The sequence below is a fragment of the Polyodon spathula genome, chromosome 25 (assembly GCF_017654505.1).
Source record: "Polyodon spathula isolate WHYD16114869_AA chromosome 25, ASM1765450v1, whole genome shotgun sequence".
Classification (NCBI taxonomy): domain Eukaryota; kingdom Metazoa; phylum Chordata; class Actinopteri; order Acipenseriformes; family Polyodontidae; genus Polyodon; species Polyodon spathula.
This window is the reverse complement of record NC_054558.1, coordinates 16,253,489-16,269,343: the sequence shown is the minus strand read 5'-3', so window position 1 is coordinate 16,269,343 and position 15,855 is coordinate 16,253,489. Positions and strand designations below refer to the sequence as shown.

Sequence of the window (15,855 nt, the reverse complement as noted above, 5' to 3'; positions counted from 1 at the left end):
GAGCTCTGATTGGTCGATGTGTTTTTCAGTCAAGACAACGCCGTGTTGAAACGTGTGTTGTTGAAATTTCTATATTCAAGGCAGTCAATGTCATGTGATTTTTGCTGCTTACTCAAAATAGTTCATATCGAAAGTTACTATGGTCGGGTACACTGAGTTTACTTTTTGTTAAGATTTTTAGCGTGAGGACTGTCTCTTAGTACTGTGGTCACAAACAGTTTGATTACATACAGCTAAATGATCAGTCTTAACAAATTCGTAAAACAGACAATACAACTAAAGCCTTGGTAAGTGTTTTTATCATGCTTAGTGTATGTTGTATGGATTTACCATTTTTTAAAAATATATAATTAGCTATGACTGACTTTCTGCCCTTTCCTATGCTGTTAGTTTTACCATTGTATACGTTAAGCATATATCGGTATGTGTTCTGTGTATATTTGCGTGTCTTTATTATTTATTTTGAGATCTGGCTATGTAAAAGTCACAAACACGTGCCTTTATTGTGTGCGCAGATACTGTAAATTACTGTCAATTGTATTTGACCACAGTCAGGGCATCTGCTTTTCAGTATTTTGTAAAAGGACCTAAGGGAAGGAACGCCAAAAACAATTTTCTGAAGGAAATGTTTCAATCATTTAAAAACTTGTCTTTTGAAACGGGTAATATCAAAATCTATTCGTTCGACGTTTTTGGCACTGATTGTGCTTGGGGTTTTCTCCATTGTCTCTGGAAAGATATGTGTTAAGATTAAACTTTTTAAAATCTAATATGTATACTGCTTGTCTTGTTTTAAATGCCTATGTGTTCTTTTATTTTTAGAGTGACAAGAGGGCTTTCAGAAGATCGGTCAACACATATATATATAATATATATATATTAATATATATATGATATATATATATAATATATATATATGAGTATATCACTCATCTATTTAGTCGACAGAATCACGGTCATTTTTAGGATGAACGTGACATCATTGAAAAAACAGTAAACGAATGAGTTATACTTGTAAGTGTTTCATGGACCCAAATTAATAGTGTGTATGTATGTGTGTGTGTGTGTGTGTGTATATATATATATATATATATATATATATATATATATATATATATATATATACACACACACACACACACATATATATATATATATATATATATATATATATATATATATATATATATATAATTACATATGTGTCAGTAAAGTAGTCATTTTCGTTCAAACTGAATGCTACTTGACTATCAGTTGCCTGTGATAATGCAAGTCAAGCCAAAGGACTTGAAACTATCAATCTTGGTCAATTGTAGTAAAAGATATATGCTTTTTTTTCTTGAACTAGGACTAGCTTTCTGTACAGTTAGGGCTCAAAGAAGTAACTAGTCCCTTATAGTCAAACTAATATTGTAATTGTAAGGCAGTATTATTTCATTACACCGTGTGGGGAAGCAATTCGTTGGGTGAAAGCAACCTGTTTAGTTTGGAACAAAGCAGAATTAGGGGGAACTTTATTGAAGTCTTAGTTGGCAAAGTTAACCTGAACCAATATTTTAAGCATAGCACAGAAACCAGGACCAATGGACACAGTTGTAAATAAAGTGGAGATTGAGTACAGAAGGGAGGATGCTGAATGGTCTCCTCGTGTTTGCCCTCTAAAGCACAAAGTGGAATTATAAGCTCCTATAAAATACGGTGTTTCCTGTAGAGCATTGTCATTACTGTCATTAAAAAAGGGATTTAAAATACCTGTTTTGATTCCTGAGCTATAAGCTCAGTGAATAACACTTCAGTAACATTAGTGGGGCCTGTTAAAAGTTTTTGAAAGCTATTTTTTTTTCTTTAAGAAAACAAATTTTGTAAACTTGGCACTGGAGCATAAGCTTATTCAAGTGCCAAGTATTGCCACTTCTCTGCTGATAACCTGTGTGAACCTTGTGATCATGTGGTTAAGTCATGTGTAAAGTAATATAGGAGTAAGCAGCGACAAATAATGCTTTCTTACTTTTTATTTTTACTCTCCCCTCGTCTTTGTATGAGTGTTACTATCAAGCAGTTACTCAAATGTTGCAATAGACCTGTGTGAAGGTAATTTGGCTCAGAGTTCAGGAGCTGCTCTTCAGTTTAAGTTCCTTGGTATAGACATGCATGGAGGCTAGATCAGCCAGTGGTTTATATTAGCAGGTGCCAGCGCCATCTAGTGCACAGCTGTGTATTGCCTGCAAAACAAAAAGAACCCTAATCCAAAGTGGCAGAACATTGGATGACGCTGGCTTCTATAAAAAGGGTAATCTAGTTGTAAGTTTCTATGGCAGCACCCCATGTTTCTATGGAAGCACTCTAACCCAGTATTTTAGTAATGCAGTAAGAACCACTCAGAGTGAATAGAAAACATCATGAAAAGATAAGGAGGCGGTAAAAGAATATTTAAGAAAGTACCACAGCACCACCTACTAACCTAAATCATCTCTGCTGTTGTGTCTGTAATAGTGATGTCTACATGTCAGTCTGAGCCATTCCATGTTTTACTGTGAGCTTGAATATCCAAAGTATACATAAGAAGCATGAGAGTGTCTAATTAGGCTCATAATAAAACCTGAAATGGCTCAAACTGCAATGCAGTCCCAGTGATTAATTGAGTGACCTGCCCTGGCTGTCTGTAATCAGAATAGCTTAGTGTTCTACTTTTGTCACAGGTCAGCCTTACACTGCACTCACTGTCACTGCACTTTGCTCATGTTTATGGCAGGGGATGTGTGAGATGTAGAGTCACACACCAGTAAACCAGAAAAGGATCAGCACATTTTAAAGGATGGCTCTGATTTAGAAAAAACTTCTCTGGAAAGATGTGTGGTAAGATTAAACTTTTCAAAATCTAATATGTATACTACCTCTCTTGTTTTAAATGCCTATGTGTTCTTTTGTTTAGAGTGACTACAGTTAGAACATCTTTAGGCAGTGTGTTTTTTTTTTTTTCACTTTGGATATATCATGGTTTAAGATCACTCACATTTAACAGTAATACAACTCATTTCCACCCCACTTAATATCACTTTGGGAAATAAACCTTCTAATCTTATGTGTTTTATGTACAAAGTTATTTGCTGTACAGTGGTCTCATTCCATATTAACCAACCAGTGGTTTTGGTAACTTTCAGACCAACCCCGTACGAGTCAGAGGAGGTCCGTAGACAGCACATGCCTTGCCCGGTCCGGGCTCTGCTCTGTTACCTGGATAGGACAGCGTCCTGGAGACTGTCCAATCAGCTGTTTGTCTGTTATGGGTCCCGCTCTAGAACACAGCAGTATTATGCTGTACAAAACTGGTGTATCCTGCGGTAAACTCAACATCATAAAGGCTGTACTTTTTAAACCTCAACCACTGAATGCACTTTTAAAATAGCAGTCTAATATAGATATATAAATATCTATAGTTTTTAAATAATAAAAATAAAAACCACCACCAGACTGGCTGTGTACAATCCCTTAGTGCCAGAGTTAAAATGTAGTTTATGCATTTTGTTTTCACTCTCCCCCTTGTTCACGGTGCAGTTTACTGTATTTTGTGATAATAGAGGTAGATGGCACATACAGGATATACAGTGCTATGAATGTTGATGGAGTACTGTAGTTATTCAACGAATGAGGAGAGATGAATAATCCACAAGCTCCTCATTTGCTTAGCAACATGGTGTCATTTGATTTGAATAAATGCAAAATTGAACACTCAGCACCTCTTTCAAAAGTAGAATTTTACCTTTTGTGGAACACCTTAGTTAAGTTACACCAGGGTAATTTTTAATCCCAGATGTCACATTAATATTGTATACATTCAATGAGAAAGTCTAGTCATGCAGGGGAATCATGTAATATATAAGACTTATCATGGGACTGACCATGATCATTTTAGTAACGCATTTAGTTTAAAAAGCAAAGTACTGGATATCGGGTGGGGCGATTTCCAAACTGTAGTTTAATATAGAGCAAACTTTCCTGCTCCAAGCCCCAAATCTTGAATGAGGATAGTCTCTTATCATAAAATAAACTATTGTGAACAGCCTTACACAGTTCGTCTTTAATTGAACGATGATAGCGGTTTATCATGGAGCTGATTATACCGCTAAGAGAAAAGGTGTGGCACAGCACCAAAACCAAGCAAGTAGAAAATACTGTGATACATGCTGATGTCGGCTGTTTTCATTCTCTGATAAAATACTGATTAATTATTTTGACACTGCAGGTATGAGACAGTGGATAGCCTATGGGGTCCTTACTTGACCACTGTTAAGGGAGTGTTGACCCAGCAGGCAGACTGGACCTACTGGCAGCTCATCAAGTCTCCAGACACACCTGATAAAAGGTGAGAAAAAAAGAAATCATTAGCACTTGCATCGCTGATAATTTCAAAAGCAGTGCCAACTGTTGTTCTATAATATACAAGCTGCATCTCCCTGTTGTTTTTGGTAACAATGGATAAGGTACAGGAGCATAGCTAACATTTTTATACTGGCTACCCATAGTGGCCCTACAGCCCTACTGACAGTGTTGTGGCGGGTGTTTCTCATTTTTTTATGACTTGATTTTTTTCTGTTGCAAGCATTGCAGATTATAAAATTGAACATGGAGACACGTTCATTTTAAGAAAAAGCAAGTGGTAGTTTGGACAAGGAGCTGTTGCAATCATCAGCATTTCACCACATGATTGTAAGAACTTTGACATTTAAACAGAATGTATCGCCATGTACTTTATTCAATTCCACATTTTATTTTTTGTATGATACAATTTAATCTGACACATTTAAGGCCTAATATTGTGCACTTCATTTTTAAATACTCACTGCTCAAAAGAAAAGTCATGTAATTAGTAAATGTCTGTTGTTTTCATGTGAAACATACCTAAACCATTATCATTTTGGTATATTACGTTATATTATATTATGTTTCTGACACTGTGTACACTGTTTAGTATTAACATGGGATAATGATCAAGTATTGTCCATTGTATTGCTACTAATTTGGCAAGAGGTATACAACACAATGCTATGTTAAATAAGCCATCTAACAGATTGTATAACATTGCTGGCAATGCTGAGTTTGCGTATGTGAGACGTTTGTATGCAAAATACGTACTGGTAGAGTCTGCAGACAGCATTGTAATTTAAACAAATGTGGGAAGGGGGTAACGTAAACACGTTTTTGTTTTTGTGTAAAATAGACTCTGTTTCAACCTGCATCAAGATAAAGAGTCCACTTTTTATATTGTTCATTCAGGCTACACCACCCCACATTTCCTGCAACAGAACTATACAACTCGTTTCAATTATGGAGTTGTTTTTTTTCCGCAAGCTTCATCTTATTGCAAGCTTTGTCTTTTTTCTGTGGCTGGGCAGAGCCCTGCCTGTAACTTATGTTGTTTGTGGTGTTTTGGTGGTGGTTGGCAGGGATGGGGTTAATTTCCTAGCCCTTCCAGAAATGTGAGAATGTGGCTGGAGCCTTTATTGAATAAGTGATGATTAATTAGGCATCAGCCACATGGGATTAAAGGGGGAAAAACAAACAAAAAAAATACTTTGTTTGGTGGAGGGAGTTAGTTTGTGTATTGTTATTGTCTTTGGATCTGTGTTTTTGTTAGTGGTGAAGGCGAATGCCCTGCCTACATATTTGTATTTTGTTAACACCTTTATTTTGGCCAGTGTGCCTTTTAGTTTTTTTGTTTGTTTATTAAAAGTGCATGTGAGCTTGATTGCAGCTTTCCTGGTAGAGGTGTTTAGACCAGCTGGGTCTGAAATGTTCTATTTGTGAAAGGTCAATATTAAGCTCTGGAAATGGGAGGCGTGACCTTTGTAGTTCCTGGATTATTGGAATGCTGGTTATATTTTTAAATGAGTTTACCTCGGTGGCCTTCATTCGTACACTTTGGTTCTTCAGGCAACATAAGCTTCTGGGACAGTGTCAACGACAACTAGTCAGTGGTTGCCTAACACAGTTTTCATAGAATGGGAAAGCAATGTTCCATTTATTTTGCACTTGAATTGGGGTAATGTATTCGCGATTCTGACGATGTCGAAAGAAAAGTTATGTACGGTACTCTTCCTAAGCACCGCCCATCCACCCGCCTCTCCCTGACAAGTGACAGCCAGACCAAGGTTGTTACTGTTAGCAACAGTCATCAGCCCTAGCAACAAGCTGAATTTTGCAAATCCCTGTGCGGGCGTAGGTGGGTGATGCAATTTGGCTGAGAGGAGTAAAATGGGCTATAATTAGCGATATGTTTTATGTACATTTGTCAGGAAGGACTTTTTCACAGCCACATTTTAATCCGATGTACGTGGTCTTATTTTACTTGTACTGCTGATCCAAAAGATACATAATATTTAAGCGATTTGCAAACTACGCGAGGCAGATTACACGTTATCAACTAGATTTGATTTTTTTTTTTTTTTTTTTTTAATTAAAACGCAATATTCTTTCAAATAACAACAATGCAGTAAACGTGTCTCACGTCCTGTAGGTTTGTTTGTTTGTTTTAAAGCTAAAACAATCAGTTCTCCTAAACCTGCGCGGTGTGTAGGGTCACATTAATAATATTTCCATCTGTCTAAACAGAACTGGTCTACATTTGGGATCTGACGTTTGTCGCGTTGTGATCCTTGATTCTGTGTAGAGAGCGACAACGACTAGCCGGTGCGTGGGCTGGACTTCCCCTTTTGTATTTATATCAGGAAGCTATTACTTCGTCTCACGGTTACGACTCTCAGCGGTAATGATTTAGTCGTCCAGTCAGAATGTGCAACTCCGCGATGAGCAAGCAGTGAATGAGGGTCCGTTTTGTCTAACTAAAATTATTCAGGGAAAACACCAGATTGCATTATATCGTCTGTGTATCGAACGATTATAGATTATATTCGGCTATGACATCAACAATACAGAAGTAGATGTAATTAGGTCATTCATTGTTACTTGAACATTTTTTTTTGTGATAGCACTGCAGACCGTTTTACGAATTTTGGGGCATTTAACACTAACGTAAGTATTTTTCGTCATATTTATAGTATACAGTCTGCTTTTTATTTTGTGTTATTTTAAATGATGTTATTGTAATTATTATAGTGATTGTTATATTAAACTGAAGGCGTCGTAAATGTATCCACAGCCTAGACCATTCCGAATCGAAAGCAGTTTAAAATATGTTTTATTCATGACTCAATAGTTATTTGTTTGTGTTATGCTCAGAAATAATGAAGAATGGGATTACAGTATTCTGAATGCAGCGTTAAACATAGAATTGTTTTGGTTCTGCTAGACGCAGTGCTCTGCCCTGGTCACGTGATTTAAATGAAGGACGTTCTTTCACGCTAGGTTTGTGGGAAAGCTTTTCTAAAAATGTTAGTTACATGATTGTGTTTTTTTGAAATTAAAATTTTACAGACCAGACACACGCAATGTAAACCCGTGATGTGTTGTTTTCACCGGCAATGGAGTACAGCGTGTCTTAATACACTGGTCGTGCAGAGGCTAAGCGAATTACCCACGATTGCAACACCCTGCAACCGCACACAACGCGTGTTAAAGGCGTGGAAACCTCTGTCATTACAGTCTTAGCAACAGACAGTTTTTGAAAATGAGAACTAGTTTTCAAAAGAACAGTCTTAAGGAAAGAATTCACATTGCGTCAGAATCTAAAACAATCCGATTTTTAAGGCATAGTAAGTTTTGTCTCTTAAAAAATGTGTTTGTTTCAGAAAAAAAGATGACTTGAACATGATATCAACTGATGGGTTCCTAAAGTGTGGAAAGAAACGGGCTGGAAGGACGCCAAAGGAAATGCTCCATCTCCTGACTGCTGTTTTTGTATGGCTTGTAACTGGCACTACAATATCAAGCTTAAACAAATGGATATTTGCAGTGTACAATTTCAGGTATCCTCTGTTATTGTCATCCCTGCATATGCTCACAGCTATTATCATTGATTATGGACTGATCAAGCTGAGATTCGTGAAGCAGAGGGGCAGCGACCGTGATCTCAGTGCCAATGCCAAATTCAAGATTTTTATGTTAAGTTTAACTTTTTGTGCCAGTATTGCCTTTGGGAATGTTGGGCTGAATTATGTTCAGCTGTCCTTTGCACAGATGATCTACACCACCACCCCACTGTTTACCCTTGCCATTTCTGCCCTCATTCTTGGAAAGCAGCATCATATACTGAAGTACACAGCTATGATGCCCATTTGCCTGGGAGCCTCTTTCAGCATCATGGGAGAAGTGCAGTTCCATCCGAAGGGATGTTTCTTTGTCTGTGCTGCTACAATGCTACGAGGTGTCAAATCCATTCAACAGAGTAAGTGGTATTTGTACAGCGTTGGCTTTTCTTTCCTGTTGCTCAGTTTTACATTCCAGGGTGACTCTTTACTGCTTTTTCCATGGGTTCCCTTTTTTTCCCCCATTTTATTTGAGAGGTTGTTGGCTGTCCATGTAAGTAGTTTTAGTTGCAGGCACACACCATCCCTCCTTCCTAAAGTGCTACTCTGCCAACTAAAAAAGGTTGCTGTTTTAACAGGGACTTCTAACATATTTACAGTTCAACATACCGGGCCTTTTATCAGGGGTGTTGGTTACAGATTGAAGTCATGAATTACTTTTCTCGATGTTAGTGCTGGCTCTCTTTTAACCACTGTGTCAGTAAAGGCATTCTCTTGCTACTTCCATCTTTGCATTTATAATAATGTATAAATGACTACATTATTTTAACTCTGTTACATGAAAACTATTTTACTGTCTTGATTGAAGAAAAAGAGGATCCCTTTCCTCTGTGTCAGCATCTGTCTTCACCAAACTTTCAACATACACTCCTAGCCTGTTGGATCTTGTGTCCAGCCTGTACCTTTTCAGTTTGTAGTGGAGTTGCCAGCCTTCTACAATAAAGTTTGATGGGATCACATTTGGGACTTCCCTACTGGTTCTTAATCTGCCTTTACTTTGATCCCAAACACAAATGAGTGTTGTGTGGTACGGAGTTACCAAAGAGCATGTACATGTTGTCTCCATGGTGACCTACGGCCACAGTACTGGAGTGTCATGCCTTGGAGTTTCCGTAATTCCTGAAACTCCTATAAATAACATGACCGTTCAAGATGTCATATTCCTGGTTATATTAGATCGGGTTTCAGTACTATAACAAAACGCGATATCCCTTGTGGGACCCAGGGACACAAATGTGGTCATGTCACTCATAGATTTTCAATCAAGGTTTTTCTCTGCATACAGGAATAGACGGTCAGTGTAAAATTGGATATGTGCACATGGATTAACCCAGGACTGTTTTATTGTAGAAGACATCTTCTGATATATTCTAAGGATTTAGGAAATGAAGGTTACATAGTTGCAGATATGAAATTGATCTCCACACAGACCTGTTTTATGTATGCGCTAGGTTGGCATGTGACAGGTGCTGCCTGACATATGCAGCTTGCTGCTGTCTAAGAAAGGAATTGTAACATCGCAATGCACATATTGAAGAGTGAACTACTGTACATCGTGATCTTTTTAAACATGGATTAAGCTATTTCTCACCTCTAGACCTTGCAACCATGGAAGAAAAATAGGGTTACACTTTCAAATAACTGCAAATTATGAATCCTATGGATTGGCTGGCTGTTTTTAAATCTCTTCGGAATTGAAATAAATAAATTGCTAAATAAGTACAAAACACATTCAGATGTTACTTTGAAATGCATGTGCATCCTTTGTTTTAAAGTGTTGCAGAACCAGTTGCTTGCGAAATATCATCGGCTTAATTTATGGCACCTGGTCATTTTAGTTACACATTTCAACAAGGTAATTATAAAACTAGAGCATGCACATACAAAGGGTGTGCATTATCTTGTAAGTACTTGTACAGCGTCTATAAAATGGGGCGTTTTGTCTACAGGTGTTGGCCAAAAGTATTCACTGTGAAAGTTCACCTTTAACTGCTAAAGGGTATATTTGCAGAAATGAATGTTCCGTCTTAACATTCCATATTATCTTTTCATATTTATCACCTCTCATAATGCTGATAGATGTAAAAAATGGATGCAAAGTAGGCAACACATACCCTGTGGTAGTTCCATTAAAGGTGAATCAGCTTCCATGCAATAGTTCATTTTTGGCTTGGCAAATTTCCCATTTTATAGAGCCTTGCCCATTGTAGAAAATGTGTTTCTGATTGTAACCAAATGCAATCCGGAAGGCCTACAGGAGGCTAGGGAGAAAGTCTTGAAAATTCAAGACAGTTGACTTGCAGACAGATGGACAGATGGATGATCCGTGCACAAGGGCCCACATTTTGAAGGACCCTAAAATAACACTGAACTTCCAGTGAACCCTAAATCAGAAAGTGTCTACAGGCTATTAGTTCAAGTGTGATGTAATGCTTCTAAAATAAGTATTACATTACTGTACATGTTGCTGTGCTTAAATTACAAGTATTATCTGTCTAGTAAGCTGTAGTAAAAAAAAAAAAAAAAAAAAAAAAAGCAAAAGACTCCCTCATCTGATCTTTCTCCATCTATGGGAATAGGAAGTGACTGTGACTGGCTCCTTGTAAACACTTCTTGGCAGAAACAGTGACACAAGGGTAATGCTAGTTAAGCAGCAGAATATTAATAGACAGTCTGGTAAATTAACTGACTATGACTCAGGGGTGCTGATACTCGTCATTACCTTTTAAGAAATGCTGTATGTCAGTAAGTATTAAGTAAATCAAAAACAAACCTGTTTGTGAATGTACTGAATTCAAAACAAGAAGAGCTGACCTTTACAACTGAGTTTTAAAAGCCAATTGGAAGCAAATTTTCCTCTCATCTGGGACATTTTTACTGCCATGCTGAGGCTGCAAACTAAACAAAATATTTAGCAAAACTAGCAACCGATTGTGGAAACTAGGATTTGTATTTCTTTGTAGGGTTTAATCCGAGAGAACTTCCTGCCCAGGACTACAATCCCACAATTCACTGCAAAGTTGGCACATTTCTAAGAAAATTAAATTGAATATCAAAAGACTAAAAGGAAGGTAATACAAATAATCGCTTATCGAATAAACATATTTTTAGTTAGCTTGATCACGGCAAGTTTCATATGTAACAGCACTGTGCCAGATCGATATTAAGTGTGAAACCGAGGGGCCACATTGCTTTGTGTTGAGTAATTAACACTCCATTTAATTAATAACTAATGAATTGAAATGTCTTGAAGGTTAGTAAGAGTATCAGCACACCCCTACCTGTCACTATAGGCTGTTTACAGTAGATGGAGCTACTGTAGTAAACCATTGATTTGGATCAATTGTAGAAACTGAACTTTATAGCTTTATGTATTTGCATAGTGAAGGGGGGTGTCTTGCCTCATATAATGGCTTTATTCATTCAGTTAAATTTTAGAGTGGAAAATTCTGTGGCGTCAAACGTCCTGAATAGATTGTATTTTCTACTTTGTGCACATTCCTCAAATCTCTTCTTTTTAAAGTTATATATAAACCAGTGTATTCACGTAAAGGGGGTCCTTATAAATCGTGTAATAATAGTGAGAGTTTATCAGGGTCTAGCCACCCTGAAACATCTGTAGGAGATTAGGTGTATAGTGGTTCAGAATCATGGCAGTTATCGAGTTGGGGATGGACAGACAGAAGACATTTTCAAAAAGGAGATATATCTATTTTAGTCACAGTGGAAAGCCATTAGACTAGACTGAATTTAATAGTTAATTTGGCAGGTGCTTCTTTATTACAAATACTGATGCAGAGTGACACAGTAGTTCAATCTAATATAGAGTACAAATCAAAGGTTTTAAAATGCACTGGTGATACAACAGTACCAAAAGGACATTGTGGCCTTGGACAGTGTCCAAAGAAGATCAACCAAACTAATCCTAGGGATTATGCTGTGAAGACTGAGAAAACTGAATTGATTTAGCCTACAGCAAGTAAGAATTGGGGAGGATTTGATTGCAGTCTTTAAAATCCTTAAACAAATTACCAAACAGTTGGAACTTAAATGGAGGCCAACTAAGGATAGAGAGTAGGAGACGAAGGGTGAGGGGATGGAATAGGTGACCTAGCCATATTGTTGACACTGAATCTTTGGGATCCTTTTAAGGTTTTGTGATCAACCAGCTAACTGGAACCATTAGTAAATGTTCTCATGTTTTCTTTTATGTTTTCAGGTATCCTCCTCAAAGAGGAAAAGATCAATTCAGTCTTCCTGCTCTACTTGATGGCCATTCCGAGTTTTTGCATCCTCTTCATTGCTGCGCTTGCACTGGAGAACTGGGCAGTGCTGGAGCCTCCTATTAAATATGACCACAGACTGTGGGTGTTCATCCTGCTGAGCTGCCTGGGGTCAGTCCTGTACAACCTCGCCAGCTTCTGTGTCCTCACCCTCACCTCTGCCGTTACGCTGCACATCCTGGGCAATTTAAACGTGGTGGGAAACCTGCTTCTCTCACAGTTCCTGTTCGACAGCGAACTCTCAGCGCTGAGCTGTGCTGGAGTTGTGTTGACGCTTTCAGGAATCGTCCTGTATCAAAACACAGACTACATTGCAGAATATTTAGATTCGAGAAAGACGCCTTCCGAGCCAGAGAAGGACTCCCAAGACTGAGTGAGCGGACACCCTGAGCGATCAGGGGGGAAGTGTAGAGTGTTTACAGTGTTTCCAGGGGTGGTGTGCTATCTTTGTTTGTATCACAGACAGTGGCTTTCACATAACCGTTATAAAGAAGGTCTGTTCAAACTAACCTGCCATAATACTAGTGCCATTTTAAAGTTTCCTTGTTTCCCCAGCTGAAATTGAAATTAACGTGAAACTAAAGGCTATAAAACTAGAAGCATCTTTTTTTATTTTAATGAACGCCTATTTTTTTCAAAGGAGAACATTCAGTGTTACAAAATGAGAAACAAACAACTTGAGAGTGCTTAAGAGGCCTTGGATTGTATCAATTACCAGAAGTCTGGTTCTAGTTTTGTGAAATTAAGCAACGCTTTTCTCCTTTTTAAAATACTAGGACTGAATCAAATAATGGAGGAAATACTTTGCAAATGCGCCACAAAATTCAAATCCTTTCAGAAAAATAAAAGTAAATAGTTACAGCTAGAATCCTGTGGTAAGGTCTGTTGCAGTAACATGCACAAAATATCACTTTGGATTTTCTTGCTTAGAAATTTGCACACAGGGTACATTTTAGGCAGCTAGAGTCGTACCAGATAGTACCCATAGTATTGTGTCATTACTAGTTTGATTCAGTTCTGAGCAATAGCCAGAAATAATTTTGTTCACAATTTCCAACCCTTGGTAAATATGCATTTTAGCTTCAGTGTTTATGAAAGGCTGAAAGAGTTGCTTAACTTGAAGGTTTTTAATAGCCTTTGAGGTAATAAGGTGGAGACTACAATGGCACTAGGTCCAGCTTTCCTACCCATTGTCTCCTTTATAAAACACAGTGCTTTAGCTATCTAGTATTAAAACAAATACTATCACAAGCATCGCACCAATGGAACTGATGCAAATGTTGATGTCACTTACCCTTACGTGAAACGTGAATTTGCACAATATAATTTATTTTTTTGGTTGAAAAGGCTGCCTTTTGAAATATACTCTTGTATAACTTGTATATAACAATACTGTTTTCATTAGACGTAAATAACTATTATATTTATGTATTTTACAAATACGAAGGACTGTATAAATACTGGTTGAAGAAAGATTTGTTGTCTCTGTGTTTCTGTCTATTTTAATTCAAGACACTTGTTTATATAAACTGATGTATTTTCACTGACCTATTCCCACAGTTTTTTCTTTTTATAAACAGTAGATTAATATCGCTATAGGGGAGTGGTAGTTGGATCCAACACTCTATAAAATAGACCACCTGATCCCTGAGTAGCAGTAGCTGGTAAAGCCTTGTCCGTGTGTCGTGCATTGTGACAGTCAGGGGAGTGACTGTGATAACGCTGGCCTTTGCTGGGGATTCCACAGTGAGTGTTGCATTGGTGAGCAAAATTGTCAGGGACCATTTCTTCTTAAACATTCTAAATCGGGGTAAAACAAGGGGTAAACGATTTAAATTTAATTAAATAAAATAACCCCTAAATGTGTTTGTTTGTTTTTTTAAATTAAACTTGCATTGATTCTGATGTGGGAGAATATTTCCAGGCATCCCTGTCTTTTATTCTCAGAATAGCAACTGAGTGTTTCTCTTACCCTATGTGGAAATGAGGAGGCTGCTTCACGCTATGAGACAAGGTCAGCTATAAGTATAGGCTGCAATTCATCTCCAGTTACACCTGCAATGTCCCACAATGATGTTACATTTGACACTTGATTACTTGACTTCTGCTGTTCACGTTCTCTGGGATCCGAAATCCTGCTATATGACAAGATACTGTACAGTTTCAATAAACACATCACACAGGCTCACATTCACAACACAGCTCAGCCTGCTGAGCAATTACTAATTCTGTTAAAGTCAGACTAAAAGAAAGCAGATCTCAGTGATAGTCTAGTTCTTTTGCACCCCTCTAATGAACTTTTAGCTTTAGAAATGTAAGCCCCCTGGAGATGTAAGTAAAACCAACCTGCCACTTATCAGTTCATTCACATACAAGGCATAGTCGGAATACTTCAGCCCTCGTTGATGGGAATCGCCAAATGGTCTTTTTGGAATACTGTATTCTATTACTTTTATTTTTAGAGTACTGTGACCACCTAAACTGGTCGTATTTACAACACAGGCTTATAAAGTAAAAAACAATCTTAAAACATCAATTTAGGACTCTGACTGTTACCAGTCAGCAGGAAATAATTCAGTGTACTCCTGGATGTTAAGAACATAAGAAAGTTTACAAACAAGAGCCATTCAGCCCATCTTGCTCGTTTGGATGTTAGTAGCTTATTGATCCCAGAATCTCATCGAGCAGCTTCTTAAAGGATTCAAGGGTGTCAGCTTCAACAACAATACTGGGGAGTTGGTTCCAGATTCTCTGTGTAAAAAAATGCCTCCTATTTTCTGTTCTGAATGCCCCTTTATCTAATCTCCACTTGTGACCCCTGGTCCTTGTTTCTTTTTTTTCAGGTTGAAAAAGTCCCTTGGGTTGACATTGTCCCTACCTTTTAGAATGTTGAATGCTTGAATCAGATCGCTGTGCAGTCTTCTTTGTGCAAGACTGTTTGTGGTCACGTGACAGTGCTCTCTGTGATATGGACTAAGATTCCCCAGATCACTGAGTGAAATGATGTCAAAATAATACAATCGCTAATAAAACAAATAAAACCATGTGCACTGCTGTAGGTTTTTTTTTTTTTTGGGGGGGGGGTTTACACTGGTTAATTAGCTTTGCCCGCTGCTAGGTTTTAGGCAAGCAGGGTTGCCCATTTGCTAGATTTTTAAATGCCTGCAATAATTTGAATGTAAAAGTAGCATGCAAACCATGGAGCTTACACAACCATGCCTATTTGACTTTATCGTTAGGATGAAGAAAACAATTGACAGTGCCGAGTTTCTGAAGACACACCTGTTGAACATTATTGACTCAGGCGACCAGGTGTTCTGCAAAGAAGCGGTGGTTTGGATCAAGTTTATTCTCGTGTTTCAAAACTGTTTATAACCTCTAGTTTACAAACACTCTTCAAAAAAAAAATGCCATTTTTGTGAAATGCCGGCTTCACGGTTAAAGGGGTAGAGTGTTTCTTTTTGCCTGTTTAAGCACTAATGTAACACAGCCAAGTATGTTCATAACTTCCCCTACTGCAGTTGTAAAAAGTATTAAAGCCCTGAGTATTGTTCAGCATTACAGTATAGACCATAGGTACTGCTCTGTGA

The 15,855-nt window shown here is 37.8% G+C and overlaps 1 protein-coding gene across 3 annotated transcripts; it reads left to right on the top strand.

Moving 5' to 3' along the window:
- The first annotated feature begins 140 nt into the window (after nt 1–140).
- LOC121300006 (solute carrier family 35 member E4-like) lies at nt 141–13,812 on the top strand. 3 transcript variants are annotated; one of them, XM_041228330.1, is made up of 5 exons: nt 141–287; nt 2,753–3,341; nt 4,244–4,363; nt 7,746–8,341; nt 12,202–13,812. In XM_041228330.1, exons 2-5 carry the CDS (start codon nt 3,082–3,084, stop codon nt 12,636–12,638), a joined length of 1,413 nt encoding a protein of 470 aa, XP_041084264.1. In that variant the 5' UTR covers nt 141–287; nt 2,753–3,081; the 3' UTR covers nt 12,639–13,812. The 3 variants fall into 3 exon arrangements, with proteins under 3 accessions (XP_041084264.1, XP_041084265.1, XP_041084266.1); XM_041228331.1 differs by lacking the exon at nt 141–287 and having other exon boundaries at nt 1,897–2,856; nt 3,162–3,341; XM_041228332.1 differs by lacking the exons at nt 141–287; nt 2,753–3,341; nt 4,244–4,363 and adding an exon at nt 6,537–7,029.
- Nucleotides 13,813–15,855: the final 2,043 nt, after the last annotated feature.

Bases quoted from the DNA above. Each gene is read 5' to 3' on its own strand.
- LOC121300006 (XM_041228330.1), top strand. From the start codon at position 3,082: ATGTGTTTTATGTACAAAGTTATTTGCTGTACAGTGGTCTCATTCCAT. The intron at 4,364-7,745 runs GTGAGAAAAAAA...TGTTTGTTTCAG, and splicing joins CCAGACACACCTGATAAAAG to AAAAAAAGATGACTTGAACA. The intron at 8,342-12,201 runs GTAAGTGGTATT...TTATGTTTTCAG, and splicing joins TGTCAAATCCATTCAACAGA to GTATCCTCCTCAAAGAGGAA.